The sequence below is a fragment of the Carcharhinus amblyrhynchos genome, chromosome 12 (genome assembly GCF_965287045.1).
Source record: "Carcharhinus amblyrhynchos chromosome 12, sCarAmb.v2.hapA, whole genome shotgun sequence".
Taxonomy (NCBI): Eukaryota; Metazoa; Chordata; class Chondrichthyes; order Carcharhiniformes; family Carcharhinidae; genus Carcharhinus; species Carcharhinus amblyrhynchos.
Window position 1 is genome coordinate 34652305 of NC_137335.1, and position 26366 is coordinate 34678670.

The 26366-nt window shown below is 41.1% G+C and overlaps 1 protein-coding gene across 1 annotated transcript in view; it reads left to right on the top strand.

Moving 5' to 3' along the window:
• The window catches only part of sft2d1 (SFT2 domain containing 1), a 63052-nt gene that overhangs the window by 25772 nt on the left and 10914 nt on the right, over nt 1-26366 (top strand). The window contains exons 3-5 of the mRNA XM_080200349.1: nt 5633-5715; nt 19741-19822; nt 24051-24086. Of these exons, the coding sequence (XP_080056475.1) occupies nt 5633-5715; nt 19741-19822; nt 24051-24086 (201 nt within the window). The remainder of the gene's footprint in view (nt 1-5632; nt 5716-19740; nt 19823-24050; nt 24087-26366) is intronic.

The window sequence follows — 26366 nt, forward strand, 5'->3', positions numbered from 1 at the left end:
AGAGATTCACCACCCTTTGAGTGAAGAAGTTCCTCCTCAACTCCGTTCTAAACCGCGCCCCCCCCCCCTTTATCTTGAGGCTGTGCCCTCTAGTCCTACTGTCCTTTCTGAGTGGGAAGAGCCTCTCCACCTCTATCCTATCCATCCCATTCATCATCTTATATGTCTCAATGAGATCTCCCCTCATTCTTCTAAACTCTAACAAGTACAAGCCTAGTTTATTCAGCCTCTCCTCATAGTTCAACCCCCTCAACTCCGGTATCAGCCTAGTAAACCTCCTCTGCACTCCCTCCAAGGCCAAAATATCGTTGCATAAGTGCAGCGACCAAAACTGCACACAGTACTCCAGCTGCGGCCTCACCAGTGCCCTATACAGCTGCAGCAAGACCTCCCTACTTTTATATTCAATCCCCCTCACTATGAAGGCCAGCATCCCATTTGCCTTCCTGACCACCTGCTGCACCTGTAGGCTGGGTTTTTGCGACTCATGCACAAGGACCCCGAGGTCCCTCTGCACCATCGCATGCTGCGGTTTTTCGCCACGTAAGTAATAGTCCTTCCTACCATTATTCCTACCAAAGTGGACAACCTCACATTTGCGAACATTAAATTCCATTTGCCAGTTCCTGGCCCATTCGCCCAGCCTATCTAGATCCTTCTGCAGACTCTCCACACCCTCCGCACACTTTGCCGTTCCACCAATCTTGGTGTCATCAGCAAATTTCGACACCATACACTCGGTTCCGTCCTCCAGATCATCTATATAAATGGTAAATAGCTGAGGCCCCAGCACCGACCCCTGGGGCACTCCACTAGTCACCAACTGCCAATCCGAATAGCACCCATTGACCCCCACACTCTGCCTCCTATTTGACAGCCACTCCTCTATCCATGCTAACACCCTACCCCCAACTCCATGCCCCCTGACCTTCTGTAATAAACAGTGGAAAAAAATTGTTTTAGTATGATTAAATACTATATATTTATCTAGATATGGTAAAAACCATATTACATCTTATTGTACATAGACAGCCTTCAGGAGTCCCAGAATTAATTCAGTTATTTTTATATTTCCAAACAGAACTGTAGGACAACACACAAACTGCAGTGGTTCAAGAAGGTGGTGGTCAAGGACAGGAAGGGCTGGGCAGTCTTGTCAGTAAATATTCCATAAATATGCAAATATAAATGAGGATGCAAAAATGTCTTTAAAAGATTAACTAAGAGATAATATGGCATCCCTGACTTGAGCCAAAGGGTATAAAACTAATTTATTATCTGCTAAAATAAAATTCCAACTCCAGTTCCTCTCCTCCCTCTACCTTTGACCTTGTCTTCACCCTCCTCCACAAAGGTATTGCTGGGCCAATCCCCTTGAGTGCATAATGAATGTTGTAGATTATTTGCACAGTATAGAAGTATCACTCACATAGAAGATCCCATCCAACAAATCTGCTCAGGTTGGATGATTGGAATTTTACCATCTTTTAAGAACTAATCCTGGAGTGATCATTGTGATACAAATACAGGAATAAAAGTGTATGGGCAGTGTCAAATTATTTGTGATGTGAGGTGGCATTGTCCAATTGTTTTTTCTTCCCATTTCCATGACTTCACTCAATTCTGCAGCATCCAAAGAAGCCATTTAGCTCATTTCTGTGCCAGCTCTTTAAAGTATCTGTTCTGTTAGTTTCTCTCGTTTCTCCATAGCTCTGAGAATATTTAATTTTCAAACATATAAACAACCAAATCCCTGCTAGGAATTAGTATTAAATCTTCCTATGGTACCATTTCAAGTATTTCAGATAGTAAGTCATTATTTTTAAAAAAATTCTCCCCATCTTTCCTTTGGTTCTTTTGCCAATTATCTTAAATCGCTAAGTTCTGGTTAATGAACCACAAACCAGTGGAAATAATTTTCCTGATCACAATCCTTCATCTCAGAATCACAACAGTGTAGAAGGAAGCCATTCAGCCCATTGAGCCTGCACCGACGACAATCCCACCCAGGCCATATTCCCATATATTTACCCTGTTAATCCCTCTGGCACTAAGGATCAATTTAGCATAGCCACTCAACCTAACCCTCATATCTTCCCTCACAAGATTCCTATTCAATCTCCCTTGCTCTAAGAAGAAAGATCCCAGCTTCTCTCCAGTGTCTGCACATTAGCAAAGCCTTTCGTCACTGGTATCATTTCTGGTAAGTCTCCTCCATACCCTCTTCAGGACTTTGGCATCCTTCCCAAAATGTGATGCCCAAAATGCACAGAATTACTGGCAAAACCATCTGCTGTCTGATAGTTTGACTTGCTATATTGTCTTTATTTATGAGGATGAAGGGAACTGATGATTATTCTTGGGCACAGCTTGCAAAACGTCAAGGAACACTGGTATAAATTGCACCACTGCCTATGTTGTGCAATGCTTACACTGGACTAGCCTGACAAATGGTGTAATTTTGGTCCAATAAAAACTTCTCTGTTGGCAAAGTATATTAGAAAATCAAGGAGTTGCAAGCTGCTTTAGCAATTTAATTTGTGTAACCTGATGTCTTGCACATACTGTAACATATAAAATATATGTTCCTGATTCATCAATCAGTTTATATTATACAATTTGTGAGCATTTGGTATCATCATCTTTTTAACCAGACAGCAACTGATGTAGCTAATTGAAAGTCATGTTTTATGTTAAAATTATTATAATTTGAACGAGGTAGCGTAAATAACATGGGAGAATTTGGGGCTTAAATAATTGAATGAAGCCACATTGAATTTATGTAGGCTGTAGATAATCCCATCATTGTTTCTTAATGTCTAAAGATAAATCTACTGAATACAGTATAAAGGTGGTCATTTGGCCAGCCAAACCCATGCCACATCTCTGCAAGAGCAATCCAGTCAGTCACATTCTCCTGCCACACAATCCTGTGATGTTTTTCCATTGTGTGCTCATCTAATTCCTTTGTAAAAGCTTCAATTAAATATGTCCCTTCCACCCTTTCAAGTACAGTTACTTATTTCATAAAAAGATTTCCCTTGTGTTGCGTTTGATACTTTTGTCAAACACCTTCAATCTATGCCTTCTGATTCTCAACCCTTCTGTCAATGGAAGCAGTTTCTTTCTACCTAATCAGTCCAAACCCCCTATAATTTTGAACATCTTTATCTAATCTCTGCTCAACCTTCTCGGCTTTCAGGAGAAGAACCACACAAATCCACAGAACATGACAATTAGAAGGAGGAGTAGTCCATTTGGTTCCTTGAGCCTGTTCCACCATTCAATAAGATCATGACTGATTTGATTATGATTTCAACTCTGCGTTGCTACCTACCCATCACCACTACCACCACCGCGCCCCCCGCCAAATAAACTTTGGTTCCTCTTTAAATCAAAAAAATCTGTCTAACTCAGTCTTGAATATATTCTTTTATCCAGCCTCCACCACTCTCTGGGAAAAGAACTCCACAGACTAACAACATTTGACAGAAAAAGGTTTTTATCTCAATCTTAAATGGGTGACTCCTAATTTTTAAACTGTCTCTAGTTCCAGGCTCCCCCTAAAGAGGAAACATCTTCTGAACATCCATCTGTTGAGTCCCTCAGGAACTCTGTTTCAATAAGATCATCTTTCATTCTTCTAATCTGTAATAAGTATAGCCCCACCTGCTCAATCTTTCCTTACAGACTAACCCCATCATCTCAGAAATCAGTCAAACGAGTCTTCTCTGAACTGCTTCTAATACAATTATATATTTTCTTAAGAAAACCTAAATTGCACAGTACTCCAGATGCAGTCTCTGTCAGGCCTTGTACAGCTGTAGCAACACTTCCCAACTTTTACACTTGATTCGCCTTGCAATAAACATTCCACTTGCCTCCCTAGTCAGTTAGTTTATCTGAATGCTAACTTTTTGTGACACATGTACCAGGATGTTTAGATCCCTCAGTACCTATGTCCTGCAGTCTCCCACTTAAATACCATGCTTTTTTTTTCTATTTTTCCTGCCAAAGTAGGCAAGTTTGCATTTCTCACACTATACTCCATCTGCCAAATGCTTGCCCACTCACTTAACCAATCTGAATTCCTTTGTAGATTCTGTCCTCTTGACAACATAATTTTTTTTACCTATGTTTGTATATTCAGCAAATTTAGCTAGGGTACATTTGGTCCCATCATCCATGTCATTGGTATAGATTGCAAATAATTGAAGCCCAGCAATAATCCCTGCAATACTCCACTAGTAACAATTTGCCAACCCAAACAAGTCCCATTTATCCAAAATATGTTTCCTGTTAACTAACCAATCCTTTATTCATACCATTATATTATCCTCTACACCATTATCCCTTATTTGGACCCTGGAACAAGGAGACAATGTACCTCCTATGGCTGCAGAAACATCTGGCTATTCTATTAATGGTTGAATCCCTGATCGCCATTGCATTGCTGATCATCCTCCTTTCACACCAGTGTCATTCTGATTGAACTTTAATTCTGATTCGGAGCGTGGAAACAGTTTCGTTCACTCATTACATTGTTCTGTCGCCTGCCATTGTAATGAATTAAGGATTTATCAGTCTGGAATGACTTTGAGGCCACAATTGGAGAAAAGGTTTTCTGCCTCGTGACTTCATATTACGCCAAAATGTTTGAGGCATTGTGGGCCAGAGTTTGGTGGAGAAGGCATCTTGCAGATTGTACCGTTAGTTTGATTTGTTTATGCACCATTTAGCTGTCAGACATATTCCCCACAAAGTGCTGGAGTTGCAAACTGATAATAGATGGCAAGAGAACATTAGGAATCTTGATGAACAACAGGGTCAAATGTCTGCCTCGTAAATCAATGAGATTTAATGGTAAAGAAATGAGCAAAAAAAACTGAGGAAGAGGGTGAATTTGATTGGGTGATTTCAATGACAAATCATGCAGAGCAATAGAAATACAGGAAAGAAAGATTGGATGAAGCAAAATAGGAAAGAGATGAAGGGAGAGCAAATAAAATGTTTTTAAAAGCATCTTAAAATCAATGACAGTTCATAACCTGAAGGAATGAGACTCCATAGTTATAAATCACTTTCTGGGCAAGAGATTAATTAATAATTATCAGATTATTAAAAGAGCACTTACCCTATTAATTACAAGATAACTTTGTGACAAGTCACGTCTAATGGATAATTAATATGCAAATTTGGCATCTTCATGATTATCAGTGAGAGGTTAGGTAAGATGTATCACTTTCACAAAGTAAATGGTAGCGTAACACAAATCAGCTAGCAACTTGTGATTCGCAATTCAGAAGATATCTTTTCGCAATAAGTTGTTTGCACATCAGTAAAGGTGTATATCGTTTAGACACTATTATTTTTTCAGCCAAACATCTTGATTGTTCCTTTGTTGGATAATGAGTCCACCCACAGGCAGGTAACAACAAATAAGGCAAAGGGTAAAGATGACCAAAATAAGGTCACTTTTATTTTCCCTCCTTCCCATCAAATATTATTGGAAGTTCTTGAAGTGCATGGTGAAGATTGCAAAGTTCACTTACAAAAAGCGTAAGCATTACTGGAGCTTGAACGATCAATGGTAAAATGGGAGCATTTATTCTTTTGTATCTTATTGTTTCAGGGAACAGTTTTTCTCTGGCTTCCCAATGGAATAAAATTATTTGCAGTTTTTTACACATTAGGAAATATTGCTGCTCTTGCCAGGTAAGTGTTTACCAGCTTAACAGTAGTTTTTAGTTATAATGGAGACATTTGCTCCTTCATCTTGTGCTTTTTGTTGTAGACTTAAGGAATCTGCTTAATGTTTCAACTTCTCTATTGTCTTGCAGCCTCCTAAATATTTTTGAGAAATTGTTTACCTTGAAAACATCTGTCAAATTCACAATTAACTAGTGCCATTTAAGCCATCAAAGTAGTCTTTATCAAAAATGCAACTCCTTCTTGCCTCCTTTGTTCTATTAAAATATTTGTATTTTTTGCTAAATACTACAGCAGTAAATTACAATGATTCAGAACTTCCAATCTGCAGATGGTTGGAGACCGGTCCTACCTTTAAACATGTCCCACGGGACCTATTGGAATTCCCAATACAAAGATGTTTTGAACTTCCAATGGGCAATTCCCCTGCTGCCCAGGACCCTCCGATAAAGTCTCCAGCTCTTAGGCTAGAGTCAGAGACTTCAGATGGTTCTGACTTACATGGCTGTTTACTCAAGAAATGTTAGATAAATTGAAATCTAGTCTAACAACGGGGTAACTACAGAACTGAACCTTCCAATCACTCTGTGACCTGCCAACCCCCTACCACCCGACGTCCTCACCTGATTCTTTACAAGCCCACACCACCTGACTGCCTGGATTCTCTCTGCTGTTCTCTCCAAAGGTCTTCATCAATTTGTTGAGTTGACGGATGTGTTCTTTGGTCTGATCTGCAGGTCTGTAGTATTCCTCGTTGATCAGTTGTCGGTACACTTTGCAGTAATCCGTTCTGTTCAGTATGATGATGGCTCCTCCTTTGCTGGGTTGATGACAATGTTGCAGTTGGTCTTGAGAGTACAGATGGCGTTGCGTTGTGCTTGGGTGCTGTTTGGGGCTACCTTGTGAGTGCAGCTGATGAATCTGGTGTTGACCCACCTCCTGACAGCCTGGGCATACGTGTCAAGTCGAGGGCAGCAGCCTTCCAGAGGTAGTCCTATTCAACTCTTTCCTCTTCGGTTGCTGCATTGCAGATCTCTCTGTCCGCTGTTCCAGTTCATTGGCTGCCTCATTGTGTTTGTTGTTGGCCTCTTGGGGTTTGTGGAAGAACTCCCGCAGTCTCTTTCGCCTGATGAATCTCTGTGTCTGCTGCAAGACTAATGGGGTCTATTTTGGTGGTAGGGCAGAAATTGAGCCCTTGGCTGAGAACTTCGATTTCATCTGGTTGAAAGTGTGTAGTCTGACAAACTGACAATGGATTTCCCTGTAGTGGTACTGTTTTCCACTGTGGTACCAGGGGAGGCTTGGTTGCTGCTGGTGGTGATGCCGAGTTTCTCAAGTTTCCTGTTCTTGGTGCGTGTATAGATGGCGTAGTTCCTTTGCCTCGTCTGCTTGGCAGAGTTTCACAACTGGTCTGTGTCCTGAGCGCAGGTTGAGACTATATACTCTATCTTGGTTTCCAGGATGCTGCGTTTGCTGTAGAGCTGGTGTATGAGGTGGTTGAGGAGTGTGAGAGGGGCGTGACAGCAAAGTCTCTCAGCGCAGTCTGTGTTATACGTTGACCTGAGTGGGTTTGTGATCTGTAGTCCTTTCGGTACCTCGTCTGCTTTCTTGCATCTTTATAGAAATTTGATGTCTATGCGCGATCTTCTTGGAGATCCTCTCTTTGGAGCTGGCAGTTTGCGGTGTCGACGGTAGTCATGACGTGGAGATGCCAACGTTGGACTGGGGTAAACACAGTAAGAAGTCTCTCAACACCAGGTTAAAGTCCAACAGGTTTATTTGGTAGCAAAAGCCACTAGCTTTCGGAGCGCTGCTCCTTCGTCAGGTAAGAGGGAGTTCTGTTCACAAACAGGGCATATGAAGACACAAACTCAACTTACAAAATAATGGTTGGAATACGAGTTTTTACAGGTAATCAAGGCTTAAAGGTACAGACAATGTGAATGGAGAGAGGATTAAGCACAGGTTAAAGAGATATGTATTGTCTCCAGCCAGGACAGGTAGTGAGATTGTGCAAGCACAGGCAAGTCGCAGCTTTTGTTGCGACACTACAGACTTCCGACAGAAACTCAGCACCCATGGAGCAGTTGAACCAGGAGCACTCCTCATCACAGTGGATGTCTCAGCATTCTACACCAGCATCCCCACGACGATGGCATTGCTGCAACTGCCTCAATACTCAACGCCGACAATTGCCAGTCTCCAGATGCAAGTTTACAACTCATCCGCTTCATCCTGGACCACAACGTCTTCACCTTCATCCAGACACACGGAACAGCCTTGGGGACCAAATTAGCAACAGTATCATCAAACCAGCAGACAAAGGAGGGGCCATCGTCATACTGAACCGAATGGACTACTGCAAAGAAGTGTACCAACAACTGAACAATGAGGAACACTACAGACAGTTACCCACAGATCCAACCAAAGAAAACACCCGTCAACTCAACAGACTGATCAAGACCTCTTGATTCGGACCTTCAGAGCACTCTTCGTCCTCTCGTGTCACGTACTTCCCGCGTTGGAGATCTCTACTGCCTCCTGAAGATACACAAGGCAAACACACCCGGCCGTCCCATCGTATCAGGCAATGGGACCTTGTGCGAGAACCTCTCTGGCTACGTCGAGGGCATCCTGAAACCCATTGTACAAAGAACCTCCAGCTTTTGTCATGACACTACGGACTTCCTACAGAAACCCAGCACACATGGAGCAGTTGAACCAGGAGGACCCATCGTCACAATGGATGTCTCAGCACTGTACACCAGCATCCCCCATGACAGTGGCATTACTGCAACTGCCTCAATACTTAATGTCGACAACTGCCAGTCTCCAGATGCAATTTTATAACTCATCCGCCTCATTCTGGCTTCACTTTCAACAACCAGTTCTCCATCCAGACATATGGAACAGCCATGGGGACCAAATCGCACCTTAATATGCCAACATCTTCATGCACAGGCTCAAAAAAGACCTCTTTGCTGCACAGGACCTTCAACCGATGCTATACACCAGATACATTGATGACATTTTCTTCCTTTTGGACTCGTGGTGAACAATCACTGGAACAACTGTATGATGACATCATCAAGTTCCATCCCACCACCAGACTCACCATGGACTACTCTCCAGAATTGGTTGCATTCTTGGACACATGCATCTCCATCAAGGACGGTCACTTCTGCACTTCACTGTACCGCAAAGCCACGGATGGCCTCACAATGCTCCACTTCTCCATCTTCCACCCTAAATACGTTAAAGAAGCCATCGCCTATGGACAAGCCCTCCGTATACACAGGATCTGCTCAGATGAGGAGGATCGCAACAGACACTTCCAGACGTTGAAAGATGCCCTCATAAGGACAGGATATGGCACTCGACTCATCGATTGACAGTTCTAACGCGTCACAATGAAAAACTGCACCAACCTCCTCAGAAGACAAACACGGGACACAGCAGACAGTGTACCTTTTGTCATCCATACTTCCCTGGAGCAGAGAAGCTATGACATAATCTCCAAAGCCTTCAACATGTCAATGATGAAGACGAACATATCACCAAGGCCATCCCCACATGCCCACTTCTTGCCTTCAAACAAATGCACAACCTCAAACGCACCATTGTCCGCAGCAAACTACCCAGCCTTCAAGAGGACAGTAACCATGACACCACGCAACCCTGCCACAGCAACCTCTGCAAGATGTACTGGATCATCGACACAGATGCCATCATCTCACATGAGAACACCATCCACCAGGTACATGGTACGTACACTTGCAACTTGGCCAACATTGTCTACCTGATGCGCTGCAGGAAAGGATGTCCCGAGGCATGGTACATGGGGGAGACCATGCAGAGCTACGACAACGGATGAATGAACACCACGCGACAATCACCAGGCAAGAGTGTTCTCTTCCCATTAGGGAACACTTCAGCGGTCATGGGCATTCGGCCTCTGAACTTCAGGTAAGCGTTCTCCAAGGCTGCATTCATGACATACAATGCAGCATCGCTGAGGAGAGACCGATAGCCAAGTTCCGCACAAGTGAGGACGGCCTCAACCAAGATCTTAGGTTCATGTTATGCTATCTGTAACCCCCACAACTTGCCTGGGTTTGTAAAATCTCACTAACTGTCTTGGCTGGAGACAATACACTTCTTTAACCTGTGCTGAACCCTCTCTCCATTCACATTGTCTGTACCGTTTAAGACTTGAGTACCTGTAAAGACTCTCATTCAAACCGTTATTTTGTAAATTGAGTTTGTGTCTTTATATGCCCTGTTTGTGAACAGAAATTTCACTTATCTGATGAAGAAGCAGCGCTCCGAAAGCTAATGGTTTGTGCTACCAAATAAACCTGTTGGACTTTAACCTGGTGTTGTGAGACTTCTTACCTTGTTTACCCCAGTCCAACACTGGCATCTCCCACAGTCCAAAGATGTGCAGGTTAAGTAGGTTGGCCATGCTAAATTACCTCTTAGTGTCAGAGGGATTCACTAGAGTAAATACATGGGGTTATGGGAATAGTGCCTGGGTGGGATTATGGTCAGTGCAGATTGGATGGACCAAATGATCTCCTCCTGCCCTGTAGGGGTTCTATCGTCACCTTTTTTTTGTACGTTGTTTCTTGTGCCAGTATGAATTATCTTTCAGTTATCAGTAACATGTATCATTCTTTAAATCTTCTAATTATTTCTTATAGTGTCTGCTGTTTATCTTGGGGAAGATGTAGTCTCTTGTTAACATGGGGAATAGCTCAAATTGTGACTGACCATGCAGTCAGACCATCATGAACTTCTACCCTGAGAAATTGATTTCTGATGGCAACACAACCATTCATGCTGTGTCATCTGAAGCTGTTGAATGAATTATTAACCTCAGCTTTGAACTAATAACTGCTTCTCTTGCCATATGAATAAAACAAAATTTCCCTTCCTGTTGTCAATTGCCATGTAGTTTGGTGTCATCCACAAACTCATACCTCAAACTAGTTCTACAATTTTAATAACAAAATGTGAGCAGGGTGAGAAAAAATATTTTACAAGACAAAACTTATTTTTTTTTAATTCTATGTTTGCTTACCTTTGCATCACTAAAATTATAAGTAGATCAAAATTAGTTTGTCTGCCTTAGCCCATTCAAAATCCCTCAGCTGGCTAAATACTCATTGTACGATGGAATTACTTTGGACTGATTGTATTTTAAACAGTACTTCCAAATTTCTGACAGTAGATGGCAATGGAGCATATTGACACACTACATTTCAGTACCTGATGCATCCACAGGATTCATTCTGACAAGAATTCACTGTTCAAACTGCCCATCACGTCTGCTATGTTGCAGCAAGTGCTAGCCTTCAAATGAGATATTGTGGACCCATCTACTCTCTGTGGGATGTAAAAGATCCCATTTAAAGAAGTGCAGAGTAGTTTTTGTAACCAAGGCAACATTTACCCTTCAGCCAATACCTAATGCACATATAAAAATAGAAACTGCAGGTCTGGCAGCGTCTGTGAAAAAAGAAACAGTCATTGTTTCAAGTCTACATAAGAAACATTAACTTCTTCTCTGCACAGATGCTGCTGGCCCTGCTGAGTTTGTTTCATTTTTTTATATTTGTTTTCATTTCAGATTTCCAACCTCCTCAGTATTTTGCTTTTACCTAATTCAGATGATTTGACCATTTATGATTTGTGCAAATTGGTTAATGCCGTTTCTGAATTATAGCAGTTACAATACTTCAAAAAATATTAATTTGCTGTAGGGATGCACCAAGGTTCAAAAGGTGCTAAATAAATGTGTTTTATACAAACATGCTTTAGCTACTGCTGCAGACTTGCTACAGTTTGTTTTCTCACAATCTTTTCTGGCCAAAGCTTGAATTGCTCACTCTTTCTGCTGCTGAAATTCTAAACTTTAACAGTAAAATGAATGATAAAACAAAAAGTCTGTCTGGATGAAATTTTATTTTTTAGTTAAAATCTAATAGATCATAGGAGTAGGTTTAAAGCAAGTTCAGAGGAAGTGGCTTGAAATGAATAACAGTTTTGGCAGCAGATGTGTTTGAGATGCTGGTAATCTGGCAGGGGGGATGTACGCAGCCACACCTCAATGACCAAAGTTCCTTCTGAAACTGCAAAAAACCAGCTGAAAAGGTAGTACTGGGAGAAACTGTTTTTGGAGAGTTGTGTCTGTACACACTATAATCGCTGCATGTTAAGCTAGCGTCATATGAGGGAAGGGCAGGGCTGCACTTCATCTGCCTCTGGGAAGCTATCTCCAGGCATGTCACAGGAGCCAAGAAGCTGACTGCAAGATTCCAGTAGGCCTCACTAATTGGCCATTTACTTAAATTAATTGCATACCAGCAGCTTGTAGGCAGGCAATTCTTCCACTGCCAATCCCACCATCAGGAAAATGACCCAGGAGAAGCATGTTGCTGACAAACAGCATGCCATCTAACAATGTTAGTTTTCACACCCATGCTCCTACATGCACACCACCATGTAGGGTTGAAAACTTTGCCCCTAAATTGTCTTCACAACCTAAATCTTGCTGTATCTCATAATGACTTACTTTCTGCCCATCATTCATTTTCCTGACTTTTACATCTACATTGGTCGTCTACATTATATCTGTGATGGCTGTAGCTATGCATAGTTGCACAATGCAGAGAATCAAAGCAGTCCCTGCTGTACCATTTATTTGTGTGTAGTACCATTTCTACACCAAATGTCCTCTTATGTTCCTTCTTCCCATCCCATCTCCAAATGCTATGGGCATCTTGTATCTGCTACACCATATTGTGGTATGTAGTAACAAAATGGGCCAGATAGCGTCTGAAATTTGGACCTGTTTTTCCATTCAGGGCTAACAGCTGCTGTGAATTTTCAGCACCTTATTTCATGTTTATTGCATCTCATATAAGGACCTATAGAATGAAAAAAGTGGCATTATTTCAGGGATGTTTCCTCATCCTGCGTTATATGGAGAGGAATGGTCATTCATCATACAGTGGATTGAGAATTTTTGGAAGTTGGTTAAGGGTTTGAGAAGGAAGAACAAAATTGATTAAAACATTCTCGGAATTATTTGAAATCCTAAAACTCTCAAAGCTTTAAATTCCTTGAAGATAGAAGATGCAATTAAAGTGGGTTTTATTAAAAGAAGCCTTGCTTGTAAACAAATCCTTGACATGCAAGTTGGCTTTGACCATCACTTTCCTTCTTTCAGACTGTCAATCTGTAATGTGTTACTTTTGTAAGTAACATGGTAAAGTTACCCAAACATCTGATTGTACTGTTTTGTATGAGTCTATATTTTGAAACCATGAAATTGCAACATATTGTAACTATAATATATTGAAAGCCAACAAATTGATCTTAATTGTCAGGTGTAGAAGACAAATGAAGATTTGTGTGTTGCTTTGGAATTGTGGATTATGCTGTTCATTGCAATAGCAACAGTTTAGGAATTATTTCTTCATTGTAGCATGCAAAAATATCTTTCATCATCCAATATCAATAACACCACAAGACAAAGAATGAATGAACCAGCTTAACATGTAAAATACCTCTGTGGAATAAAAAGCAAATGAATGATTCTAAGTAGCAACTGTGAACCGAAGTTCAATTTATGTTGCAGTTTTGCATACTTTCATCAATCAGTGCTTGCGTCGTTATAACAATAATTCCTGCGTCATGAAAACAGGAAAGGCGATAAATATTGGCACTGAATCATAAGAGTTCATGGAAAATGACTCATAATTAATATTGCTATAAGCTACAATATGTTGACCAAGAGTAATTTGCATTGTGAAAACTGAAACAAATTTTACTTCATTGCAGTAAAATGAACTTGAAGAAGCCTTTTGCCATTACTGAAATACGTGGCTGATTTTTGCACAAATATGCAGTAATGACTAATGTCTGTTGCTTATAATTGTAGATTTTTGGAGCTAGGAATATATTACTATTTGCTGCCAAAAATAAGAATTTCTATGTGTTTGTATGGTTTGCGTAATAGATTTGAAATGGAGGTTGGTCCTTGAAATGGTGACTCAGAACAACACTATCTACAAAAACCTTATTGAATTGTTGATTGTAAATTAGCAAATAAGTGGCCACCTACAAGTAAGGCAGACACTACTGCCAGATTATCCTGTGTTAAGAGTATAGCTGAAAAATGGAAAAGAACCCTGCTTGACTTCCTAAGGAAATAGCTTTGACCGCCAGTGACAACCAAGCACCCAGGAAATTTGAGGCTTACGTATTGCATGTAAAAATTATTGAACACATTGTTGCTTGCCAAATCTGTGTCCTTTTTTTTCCCCAACTCATCTGTGAACCTTTCCTGTTAGGTTTTCACCTGTGCCCATGCCCCTGAAACAGCCCTAGCTCACAAAATGACACCTGTGGCTGTGACCATTCTTTCAACTCTTTTGCAGCCATTGACATGGTTGATCATTCTGCATTTTTCCAATGTCTCCTTTGTCCAGTTTTGTTAGGTTTTCATTTTGGAGTCATAGCCAGAAAGCATATTGTGGCTTCAATTCTCACACCACATCTGGCTTCTCTACTTCCATCTCCATAATGTCATACATCTCCACCCCTGTTTCAGTTTATCTGAAGACTAAAACCCTCTTCCGTGCATATATTTTTCCTAGATTTAATATTTTAATACTCTCCTGGCTAGTTTTCTCATACTCCATTAACTTGAGATCATCCAAGATTGTTGCCCATATCCTAATCTGAATCAAATCCCACTCAGTCATCCATGCCTGTCTTTACTAATCTACGTTATCCACCAACATCTCAATTTTAACTTCTCACATTAAAATCCCCACTTGGCCATGCCCTGTAGCCCTTTAAGAATTCTGTGTTGCTCAACGTCTGGATTCTTGTGTTCCACCACTTCTGTCACACAACCACTGGAGGCCATACTTTCAGCCATCTAAGGTCCTAAGCTTTGGAATTATCTCCCTTACCTCCTTTAGGATCCTTCTTAAAACCAAGTTCTTCCACCACATTTTAGCCACCTGTCCTTTCTCTTCTTTTGCGCAGTGTCAGTTTCATTTGCCTACATTTGTGAATGCTTTGGGGGCATTTGTCTCCATTAAAAGTTCTTTATAAATGGAAATTGTAACAATGTCTCATCCATCCCAAAAGCTACTGAGAAACTCTATCTTTTTTCTTCTTACGCAGTACTTCGAAATTGAGAATGACTTGCTTCCACATTAAAAATTAGTTCTCAGGTGACTGAGGCATTCATTGTGTGATCTACTGTCTGTGTCACTGGCTGGAGAAACATGTGGATGATTTACTTGGGTTGTCACATGTTCCTTCCGCTGTTGACTCTTGGTTTTAGCTTGTACTTAATGATGAAACTGTGTTCAACTCCTTCCCAGATGCATTCCCCCCACTTTGGACAGTCTTGTGCTAGGGGTTCACAGGCATTGGTGGGGATGTTGCACTTTTTCAAGAAGGCTTGAAAATGGGAAGAGTTTGGGAACTGGAGAGCTTTTGGACAGCAGTGGGAAAGTAAAACCACATGCCCATTTCTTGAATTATTTCCTTTGTCCACTTGGGGTTTGCAAGTAGAACATTTGTTTCAGGAGTCTTGTGTCAGGCATGCAGGTGATGTGGCCTGCCTAGCAGAGCTGATTGAGCATCAGGCAGTGGTTCTGTGCTGAGGATGTCGGCCTGAGCAAGAACATTTGCATTGATGCATCTCGGTGAAAGTGTTGATGATGGTTTTGAGCTTGACCTCAGAGTGTGCGCAGACTCTAGCAACATGTACATACTGTGGTTCAATGGGAGAGGATATGATGACCTTCAATCTGACCTAGAGAGATTAAGCAGATTTCAGTTTGTTCTGTAGTTGAGCTCCACTCAAGAGAACCCGCCAAGGGTGAGATGGAGCATTGTAGCAAGGAGGTCGAGAAGAGCATCAATACAGTGACACAGCCTTGACTCCAGTCCAAATGTGAAATGGTGGATCGTTGGTCAGGATCACAGCTTGTATGTCATCATGGAGCGAGCAGAAAATGATGACAAACATTTGAGGGCAGCTGAAATGAAGAAGGACATTCCATAATCTCTTGCAGTTGCAGTGTTGAAGGCCTTTGTGAGGTCAAAGAAGGTCATGTACAAGGGTTGGTGCTGTTTCCGGCATTTCTTTTGTTGCTGCCACGCTGAAGATTTTGCCCGTTGTGCTCCTTAGTGGGCAGAATCCACATTGTGACTTTGGGAGGAGCTCTTCAGCCACAGGGAGAAGGTGATTAAGGAGGATTCTTACGATGACCTTCTCTCTGGCCAACAGCAGAGAAATTCCTCTAGTTAATACAATTGGACTTGCCACCTTTTTTGGAATATGGTCATGATTACAGGCATCTGAGCCCTAGTCGCATGCTCTTTCAAATGAGCGAAATAAGGTCATGCTCCTCTGTCATTTTTTTTAGTGCTTTGGCAAGGATTCTATCTGTTCCTGATGCTTGTTGCTCTTTAGTTGGATGCCTTTTCTACCTTGTGCCGGATTGGGGCTGTGCTGAGATGGTGTTGGGTAACATGCTGCAGAATGGAATCAAGGACAGTCACATTGAAGACAGAATCTCTGATAAGGAGGTCTTTGAAATGTTTCTCCTGACTGACTCTCTGTTCTTGATGAGCACCTCTCTGTTCTTGGCCAGCAATGAGGTGGGCCCTTGGATGGCCTTGACTGCGCTAAAGAAACCTTGTGCATCACAGTTGTCAGCTAACTGCTGGATCTCCTGCGTTTTCTCCACCCACTGTCTGTAAGTCATGGGTTTTTTGTTGGACTAAACCTTCAGCTGCCTGTAGAGCTGCTTTCTTACCCTGTATTCTTTATCAAGGATCAGGAGTTTTATCAAATAGTTTATTCCAAGAAATTATTAAAAGCTGAAAGCAATATTCTTAAAAACGATATACCAACTGTTTATTTTTTATTTTATACAGTTTGTATGGTGTTCAGTATTTTCCTTATTCTGCCACTTTTAATTTTCAATCATATTTGGTTTATGCTGTATCATGTTTTAAAGTTGACATTTACCACTTTTCAGTATAGCAGACATAATGGACACCTATGTTCTCCAATTTTGATTTGATTTATTATTGTCACGTGTACTAACATAGTGAAAAGTATTGTTTCTTGCATGCTATGCAGACAAAGCATACCGTTCATAGAGAAGGAAACGAGTGCAGAATGTAGTGTTACAGTCACAGCAGATATGTAGACTTTTGTTTGTAAAAGATGCAGTCAGGTTATAGGAAGTAGAAGTAGTAGACCATTCAACCCCTTGAGCTTGCTGCGCCATTCAACTAGATCATAGCTGATCATCTACTCCAATTAGATTTTCCCGCGCTATCCCCATAGCTCTTGACATCTTGACTATCTGGAAATCTAACAATCTCTGTCTTGAATATACTCAGGTGACTTGTTTGCAAGCCATCATATATAAATGTAGACATTAGAAAAAGCATGAATGGTAACAGTTTTCAGTGCTGTTTAATACAATTAATGCTTTGAATTTTAATTAGTATGAAGTGCAAAGTCAAGACATGACGACAGTGATGACAATGCGGATTTGACATTCACCAACACTTTTGATGTGTGCTTTTCACACAAAATGAAATTTTTTATCATAGAATCTGTGATACGGAGGCAGGCCCATCGGCCCAAACTGGTCCATTCCGACCAAAAAGCTCATCTAAGCTAACCCCATTTGGCCAATATCCCTCTAAACCTTTCCTATCCATGTTTCTGTCCAAATGCCTTTTAAATGTTGTCAATGTTCCTGCGTCAATCACTTCCTCCAGCAACTCATTCCACATTCATACCGTTCTCTGTGCAAAAAAAAACTTGCTCCACAGGTTCCCATTAATCCTTTTCCCCTTAACTTAAACCTATGCTTATAACCTAAACTTATGGGCGGCACAGTAGCACAGTGGTTAGCACTGCTGCTTCACAACTCCAGGGACCTGGGTTCGATACCCGGCTTGGGTTACTGTCTGTGTGGAGTTTGCACATTCTCTTCGTGTCTGTGTGGGTTTCCTCCCACAGTCCAAAGATGTGTGGGTTAGGCTGATTGGCCATGCTAAAATTGCCCCGTAGTGTACTAGGATGCTTGGGTTAGAGGGATTAGCGGGTAAAATGTTTAGGGATATGGGGGTGGGATCGTGGTCTGTGCAGACTCAATGGGCCAAAGGGCCTCTTTCTGCACTGTAGGATTCTACGATTCTATGCTCTCTAATTCTCGATTCTCCAATCCTGGGAAAAAGACTGAGTGCATTCACCCTATCTATGCCTTTCATGATGTTATACATCTCTATAAGATCACCCCTCAGTCTCCTACACTCAAAAGAAAAGAGTCCCAGCCTGTCCAGTCTCTCTCTGTAACTCGGTCTCTTGAGTCCTGGCAACATCCTTGTAAATCTCTTCTGCATGCTCTCCAGTTTAATAACATCTCTTCTATTGCAAGGTGACCAAAACTGAACACACTGCTCCAGGTGTGGCCCCACCGATGTCCTGTACAACTGCAACATAACTTCCCAACTTCTATACTCAATATCTGATTGATGAAGGCCAGCATCTCAAAAGCCTTCTTCACTGCCCTATCTACCTGTGACTCCACCTTTGGCATTCAGGTGCACGATTCTCTGAAGAACCTCTTCCACAATACCCCTAAGGTCCTCCCATTCACCACGAAAGTCCTATATTAATTTGACTTTTTAAATGCAACACTTCGCACTTATCTATATTGAACTCCATTTGCCATTTCTCCACCGACTTCCTCAGCTGATCATGATCCTGCTGCAATTTTTGATAATCTTCTTTACTGTCTGCAATACCATCTATTTTAGTTTCATCTGCAAACTTACTGATCATGCCTTGTACATTCTCATCAAAATCGTTGAAATAGATAACAAACAGCATTGGGCCCAGCACTGATCCCTGAGGCACACCACTGGTCACAGGCACCCAGTCCAACAAGCACCCTTCCATCTCTCCACCTCTATCCTATCCATCCCATTCATCTCATTGAGGCGTATAAGATGATGAATGGGATGGATAGGATAGAGGTGGAGAGACTCTTCCCGCTCAGAAAGGATAGTAGGACTAGGGGGCACAGCCTCAAGATAAAGGGGGGGCGGTTTAGAACGAAGTTGAGGAGGAACTTCTTCACTCAAAGGGTGGTGAATCTCTGGAATTCTCTGCCCGTTGAAGTGGTGGAGGCTACCTCGCTAAATATTTTTAAGACGCGGGTTGATGGGTTTTTGATAAGAGAGGGGATTAAGGGTTATGGGGAGAGGGCGGGAATGTGGAACTGAGCCAAGACAGATCAGTCATGATCTTATTGAATGGCAGGGCAGGCTCGAAGGGCTAGTTGGCCTACTCCTGCTCCTATTTCTTATGTTCTATGTACCATCAAGCCAACAATATATCCAATTTACCAGCTCTCCCTGAATTCCATCTAATCCTAACTTTTCAGAGCAGACTACCATGTGGAACTATATCAAAGGCTTTACTGAAATCCATATAGAGTACATCTACCGTCTTGCCCTCAGCAACCTTCAAAAAAGGTCACTTTATCAAAGGACTCAAACAAATTTGTAAGGCATGATCTCCCATGCACAAAGTCATGCTGACTACTACTAATCAAACCCTGTCTTTCCAAATGCTTGTATATCTTATCCCTCAGAATCCTCTCTAGTAACTTACCCACCACAGATGTTAGGCTTACCCGTCTATAATTCCCAAGCTTTTCTTTGCAGCCCTTTTTCAAATAAGGACCAACATTTGCTACCCTTCAGTCTTCTGATAATTCAGCCAAGGCTGACGATATTTTGTTTACAGTTAAGCCAAGGAACGATTCTTATTGAGATTATCAATAAGTTAGCACGTATTATCTGACAACTGTGGGCTTCTTTTTCTTTTGCTGTTGAAAAAACTGTTTCTTGTTTGCAAAACTTAGTTTCTGAAAACCTAATCTATTTTCTGTCTTTTCGTTCCAGCACCTGCTTTCTCATGGGACCATTGAAGCAACTGAAGAAGATGGTTGACCCAAATCGCTTAGTTGCCACCATTGTTATGTTGGTAATTAGAACTTTATAACACAAAACTCTTTCTTTGATCTGTTCCGGCATTTGTAAGTTCAGCTTGCAATCTTTCAGTGAGCTCAGCAAGCTTATTTAAGGTATTCTACCTTAAAAGGACTTTTTCATAGGGATCTGAAGATGTAATTTTCCAGCAATTATTCTGAAAATTTACAAATGCAAATCTTTCTGAAGCTCTCAATGACCCAGGTTGTCATAGTTCAGCTCATCAGAGCATCCTGAAAAATGGTAGTAAAGGAAGAATATGTATTTTTAAAAAAATCTATCCCTACCTAGAAGTTGAGCTTTAATTAGCTAGTTGCAGATGGCTGGACAATTTCTTGTTCCTCATTGCCATACAAGCTGAATAATTCACCATCTGAGTTAAGGTATGAAATATAGGCTCAGAAATGCTTGCAGGTTCGGGGTCAGGTTAATGAACACCTTCTGTCCAGCAGTTGGTACATGATGCAGTGAAACTTACAGGAGATGAAGATGTATTGAGTTCACGCAGTCAAAGCTCTCCTCTGTAGATTTTATCTTGCCGTGGGGAGGAAAACAGTTTCTTTAATTAAATTAAATATTTCCTTTTCTAGTGTTAACATGGTCTATCATTGGAGAGATTGACAAAATACATGCATAGAAGGTGCTGATATCAAGTTCAGATCATAGGGCTTCTAACTTTAGGTGAATCTTTATTATACAAATAGATGTAGGGCAGTGTGAGTCAATGCACTCAAAAGTAAGATTGTCGGACTATTTACAGAAGCAACTTACACCACCGAACCTGAAAATATATCTGCAGTAGAGCAAATTTGTAACATGCAGTTATGCTGAGGACATAAAAGGTACTGTATAAATGCAGTTTATTTTTCAAGATTCTGCTCAGACCAGCACAAAACAATACAAGGATCATAAAAGGCTAATGGACTCAATCCTTTTCTTCCCCTTTGTTTCCTCCCTCTCCAGAAAAAGCAGAGCGAGTTGAATTATGATGTGTGTTTATACTCAGTCCTCTTTTTACTGTAGTTACCTCGAACAGTCAGAGCAGTATTAAGGACAACTTTGTCACATAAACACACACTTACGAAGTCCAAGGCACCAAAATATTCCTGAACATTGTTTTGACTGGGTTCCTCCAAATGCATTGCTGAATGGTGGCCCCTATTGAAAGCAGCTTCTTGATGTAAAAGCAACTTCTACTATTCAAAATATTCTTCCTTTTTTCTGTTTAATTCAATCCCCAACTGTTCTCATTAGTTGATAATTAGCCTATTGGAGCTTTCATCATAGAACCCTACAGTGCAGAAAGAGGCCAATTGGCCCATCAAGTCTGTACTGACCACAATCCCACCCAGGCCCTACCCCCATATCCCTACATATTTTACCCGCTACTCCCTCTAACCTACGCACCTCAGGACACTAAGGGGCAATTTTAGCATGGCCAATCAACCTAACCCGCACATCTTTGGACTGTGGGAGGGAACCGGAGCACCCAGAGAAAGCCCACGCAGACATGAGGAGAATGTGCAAACTCCATACAGACAGTGACCCGAGCCAGGAATTGAATCCAGGTCCCTGGAGCTGTGAAGCAGCAATGCTAACCACTGTGCTACTGTGCTGCCAACATTGTATTTCTGCTTTAGATGTACTACAGATAGAACTCAGCTGAGGTTCGAAGCATCCTGGCAGTCAAGATTTTGCTTGAATTATAGACACATGATAGGAAAGACACTACTCATGGTCATTAAACTCTTTCAACCTGCTCCAACGCAAGCCAACTTTCTCCTAATATAGATCCTTATGATGGAAACTGATGTAAAACTGACATGCACATGCTTTTTCCCTCTATCAGAGGCACTTCAGTGTCAACAGTGGAGGGTACAACGAGTTTGGCAAGTTTAGTTAGAATTATAGAATTTCCACAGTGCAAAAGAGGCCACTCAGCCCATCGAGTCTGCACTGACCCTCTATATCTTACTAAGGCCTCTCCTTTGTTATTATTAATTAATCAATTATTAATTCCTACCTTGAAATGTTGTTAGAGATTTCTTGAGTTATTCAACTGGAGGGAGTGCAGAGGAGGTTTACTAGGCTGATACCGGAGTTGAGGGGATTGAGCTATGAGGAGAGGCTGAATAAACTAGGCTTGTACTCGTTAGAGTTTAGAAGAATGAGGGGAGATCTCATTGAGACGTATAAGATGATGAATGGGATGGATAGGATAGAGGTGGAGAGACTCTTCCCGCTCAAAAAAGACAGTAGGACTAGGGGGCACAGCCTCAAGATAAAGGGGAGGCGGTTTAGAACGGAGTTGAGGAGGAACTTCTTCACTCAAAGGGTGGTGAATCTCTGGAATTCTCTGCCCGTTGAAGTGGTGGAGGCTGCCTCGCTAAATATTTTTAAGAAGCAGGTTGATGGGTTCTTGATAAGAGAGGGGATTAAGTGTTATGGGGAGAGGGCGGGAAAGTGGAACTGAGCCACAACAGATCAGCCATGATCTTATTGAATGGCGGGGCAGGCTCGAAGGGCTAGATGGCCTACTCCTGCTCCTATTTCTTATGTTCTTATGTTCTTATGTTCATGCTGTTACTCATTATAGACACATTCCAGTAAGTTGTCATATGTTGTTCTTGGTGTCTTTTAATCAGTCTCCTTGTTCAAATTGGGACATTTATAAATGTCCACCAACACTTGCCCTAAAACAATTGGGTTAACACTTAGTACATTTGTTGCATCATCTGCAATTTTGTTCTAGTCCACATTCCTTAACCCAAGATTTGAACAGTATGGTGGTCTGCTGCTATACATAGCTAGATTTGCCTGGGCAACATAAAGCATTAATTGGCTCAGCTCCTGCCAGCCAAAACTGCTCGCTGTTCCTGAAAGGCAAAGGTAAACCCAGGCTTTGTTTTGCTATGCAAAACTGCCTTCCTGACATCTTTTGCTTCCAGCATCTTATGTGAGCAGTTCTTGGGTTTTTTTGTCACTATTCCTTCCCTCCTTTTAGTCCACCAGGCCAAACTTGTTCTAAGGTTTGCCATAGGCATCTGGACAAATACGTGAATAGGATGGGAATAGAGGGATATAGTCCCTGGAAGGGTAGAAGGTTTTAGTTCAGACAGGCAGCATGGTAAGTGTAAGCTTGGAGAGCCAAAGGGCCTGTTCCTGTACTATAATTTTCTTTGTTCTGTTAATGCCTTCACCCTGAACTTTCATCTTTCTCTAATTTGCTCCTGTCTCCCCTCATATCTTTTCCACACTTTGCTTTTCCACGTAACCCATCTCTTGCTCCCACCTTGTTCTTACTAACTATAGCAAGCTAAACTAAAAGTTCAGAGGGGAAATACAAAGAAAAATGAGAAGCAAAGAGAGAATGAGAGGATACTGGCAGCTAACATTAGGAGCAATCCAAATGTATTCTCTCAGCATTTAAATAGTAAATGGATAGTGAAAAGATGGATGGGATTGACCAGGACAAAAATGGGGATATGTGCATGGTGGCACGGGGCATGGGTGAGGGACTTAATGAGTACATTGCACTTCTCTTTACCAAGGAAGATAGTGTTGTCAAAGTCATATTGAAAGAGCAAGTAATCAAGATAGTGGAGATACTTCTGCTATTTGTAGAAGAAACACTTCTCTGAAGTATTACTGTGCAAGATGTCAACTTATACTGGAAGTTAAGTTCCACAGGTGCATACCATATTTCTAAAAGGAAATTGATAAATGCAAGAAATAATTGTTGGATTTCAATGTAATTTATTTATATACCATCTTTCTGCCTTTATAGACAGTAATAACAATAAGTGGACGGCCTATAAATTCTATCATGGTGTGCTGAGTAATTTCAAGACTAAAATTGGTTTGTGGCTCCGCTGTTGCTATTTCTTACCATTTCTTTCTCTCGGCTGTTATATAGTTTGGCCTGCTGATCTGGTTCAGAATTAATTATGAAATTGAGATAAGTTGTCGCTTTTTTTTCCTAATCCGTAATCACAGTGAATTAGTGTGAAAAACTAATGAGTGTATTAAAAGAGGAGAAAATGTTTCTTCATATAAACCTAGGCAGGCAAAATCTTGCAAATTTATCAGCTGTGGATCAGTACATCCAAAGTGAATATTCCAAGTAGCTGTAACAGTGGATTGTTTGAGTATGAGATGATGGAATTACTTGTATGCGTACTGTATTAATTGTTTCTAATAAAATTTTCTCTTTTATTCTATAGCTGTGCTTCATCTTAACACTATGTGCAGTCTTTTGGGTAGGTGCCATATATGCTGTCCCTTTTGTACTCTGGTATAAAATGTAATTAATGTTTAAAAGAAAACTGTATGTGATCCCCAAATTGCCTAGCATGTAAATCCATAACGTTTGACGTACTAAGTTGTGCAAGTCAAAATGTCTCTAGTATTCTAAGTGTGGCCTTACCAATGTCTTGTACAACTTCAACAAGATATCCCAACTCCTGTACTCAGTGTTCTGACCGATGAAACCAAGCTTGCTGAATGCTTCCTTCATCACTCTGTCCACCTGTGACTCCACTTTCAAGGAGCTATAAACCTGTACCCCTAGATTTCTTTGTTCTATAACTCTTCCTAACGCCCTACCATTAACTGAGTAAGTCCTGCCCTGGTTCATTCTACCAAAATGCATCACCTTGCATTTATTTAAATTAAACTCCATCTTCCATTCAGCAGCCCACTGGCCCAATTAATCAAGATCTCATTGCAATCGGAGATAACTTGCTTCACTGTCCCCGATGCGACCAATCACTTACTAACCATGCTCCTACATTCTCATCCAAATCATTAATATAAATGACAAATCATAGTGGACCCAGCACTGATCCCTGAGGCACACCGCTGGTGACAGGCCTCCAGTTTGAAAAACAACCCTCTACAACCTATGGCTTCTGTCAAAAAAACAATTTTGTATCCATTTAGATACCTCACCCTGGATCCCGTGAGATTTAACCTTATACAACAACCTACCATGTGGTACCTTGTCAAAGGCCTTGCTGAAGTCCATGTCGACAACGTCATTTGCACTGTCCTCATCTACCTTCTTGGTTACCTCTTCAAAAAACTCAATCAAACTTGTGAGACGTGATTTTCCACTCACAAAGCCATGCTGACTGTCCCTAACCAGTCCTTGCGTCTCTAAATGCCTGTAGATCTGTCTCTCAAAATAGCTTCCAACTTACCCACCACAGATGTGAAGCTCACTGGCCTGTAGTTCCCAAGCTTTTCCCTGCAGCCCTTTTTAAGCAAAGGCTCAACATTTGACACTCTCCAATCTTCAGTCACCTCACTCATAACTAACGATGATTCAAAGATCTTGGTTAGGGGACCCGCAATTTCCTCCCTAGCCTCCCACAATGTCCTGGGATACACTTCATCAGGTCCTGGGGATTTATCTACCTTGATGCGCTTTAAGACTTCTAGCACTTTTTCTCTATAATATGTGCACTCCTCAAGACATCACTATTTATTTCCTCAACTTCCCTAACATCCAAACTTTTCTCAACAGTAAATACGGATGAGAAATATTCACTTAGGATCTCACCCATCCCTTGTGGATTTTCACATACATGACTTTGTTGATCCTTAAGAGGCCCTACTCTCTTCCTTGTTACTCTTTTGCCCTTTATGTATTTGTTCAAATAAAAAGCTCTTTGGATCCAAAGCTCTTTGGATTCTCCTTTGCCTTATCTGCCAAAACAATCTTGTGTCCCCTTTTTGCCCTCCTGATTTCTCTCTTAACTCTTCCTACACCCCCATACTCTTCAAGGGATTCACTTGATCCCAGCTGCTTATGCGTGTCATGTGCCTCCTTTTTCTCGATCAGGGCCTCAATATCCCAAGTCATCCAGGGTTCCATACTTCTACAAGCCTTGCCCTTCACTCTAAGAGGATTGTGTTGTTAGGTGAAACTTTGCAAGTGTGGGAACATGATTTCCAATGTTCAGTAATCATTTCAATGAGCACTAATGTGTATGTGGAACTAAACCGACATACACAAGAGTTGGAATGCATGTTTGAAATTTACTTCTAAATTTGCTACTGCTGTTAGCATACTGATTACTTAAATTTCTTTGAACCATTATAATATGGTGTCTTCTCATCTGTGGAATTGGCTGAACTATAGATTAAAATGTTGCATACAAAACATAAAGTATTAAGGAACAGCAGTAGGCAATTCAGCCTCTGTATCATGTACAGCCATTCAGCTTGATCAAGGCTGATCTGTATCTTAACTCCATTGCCCATCTTGATTTTGTAACCTTTGCCTAACAGAAAAAAACTATTAATCTCAGTTTTAACATTTGAAATTGACTTGGTTTCAACAACTTTTTAAAGGACAGTTCCAGATTTCTATTATCTTTTATGTGAAGAATTTCTTTTTGATATCACTTCTTAATGGCCTAGCTCAAATTTGAAGGTTATGCCCCTTGTACATTCTCATTATAGTGTTGTATCTGATTTTGATTTGTATGGGTGAAATTCAAAAATTGCTTAATATTAAATTTAGTGTAACTAAT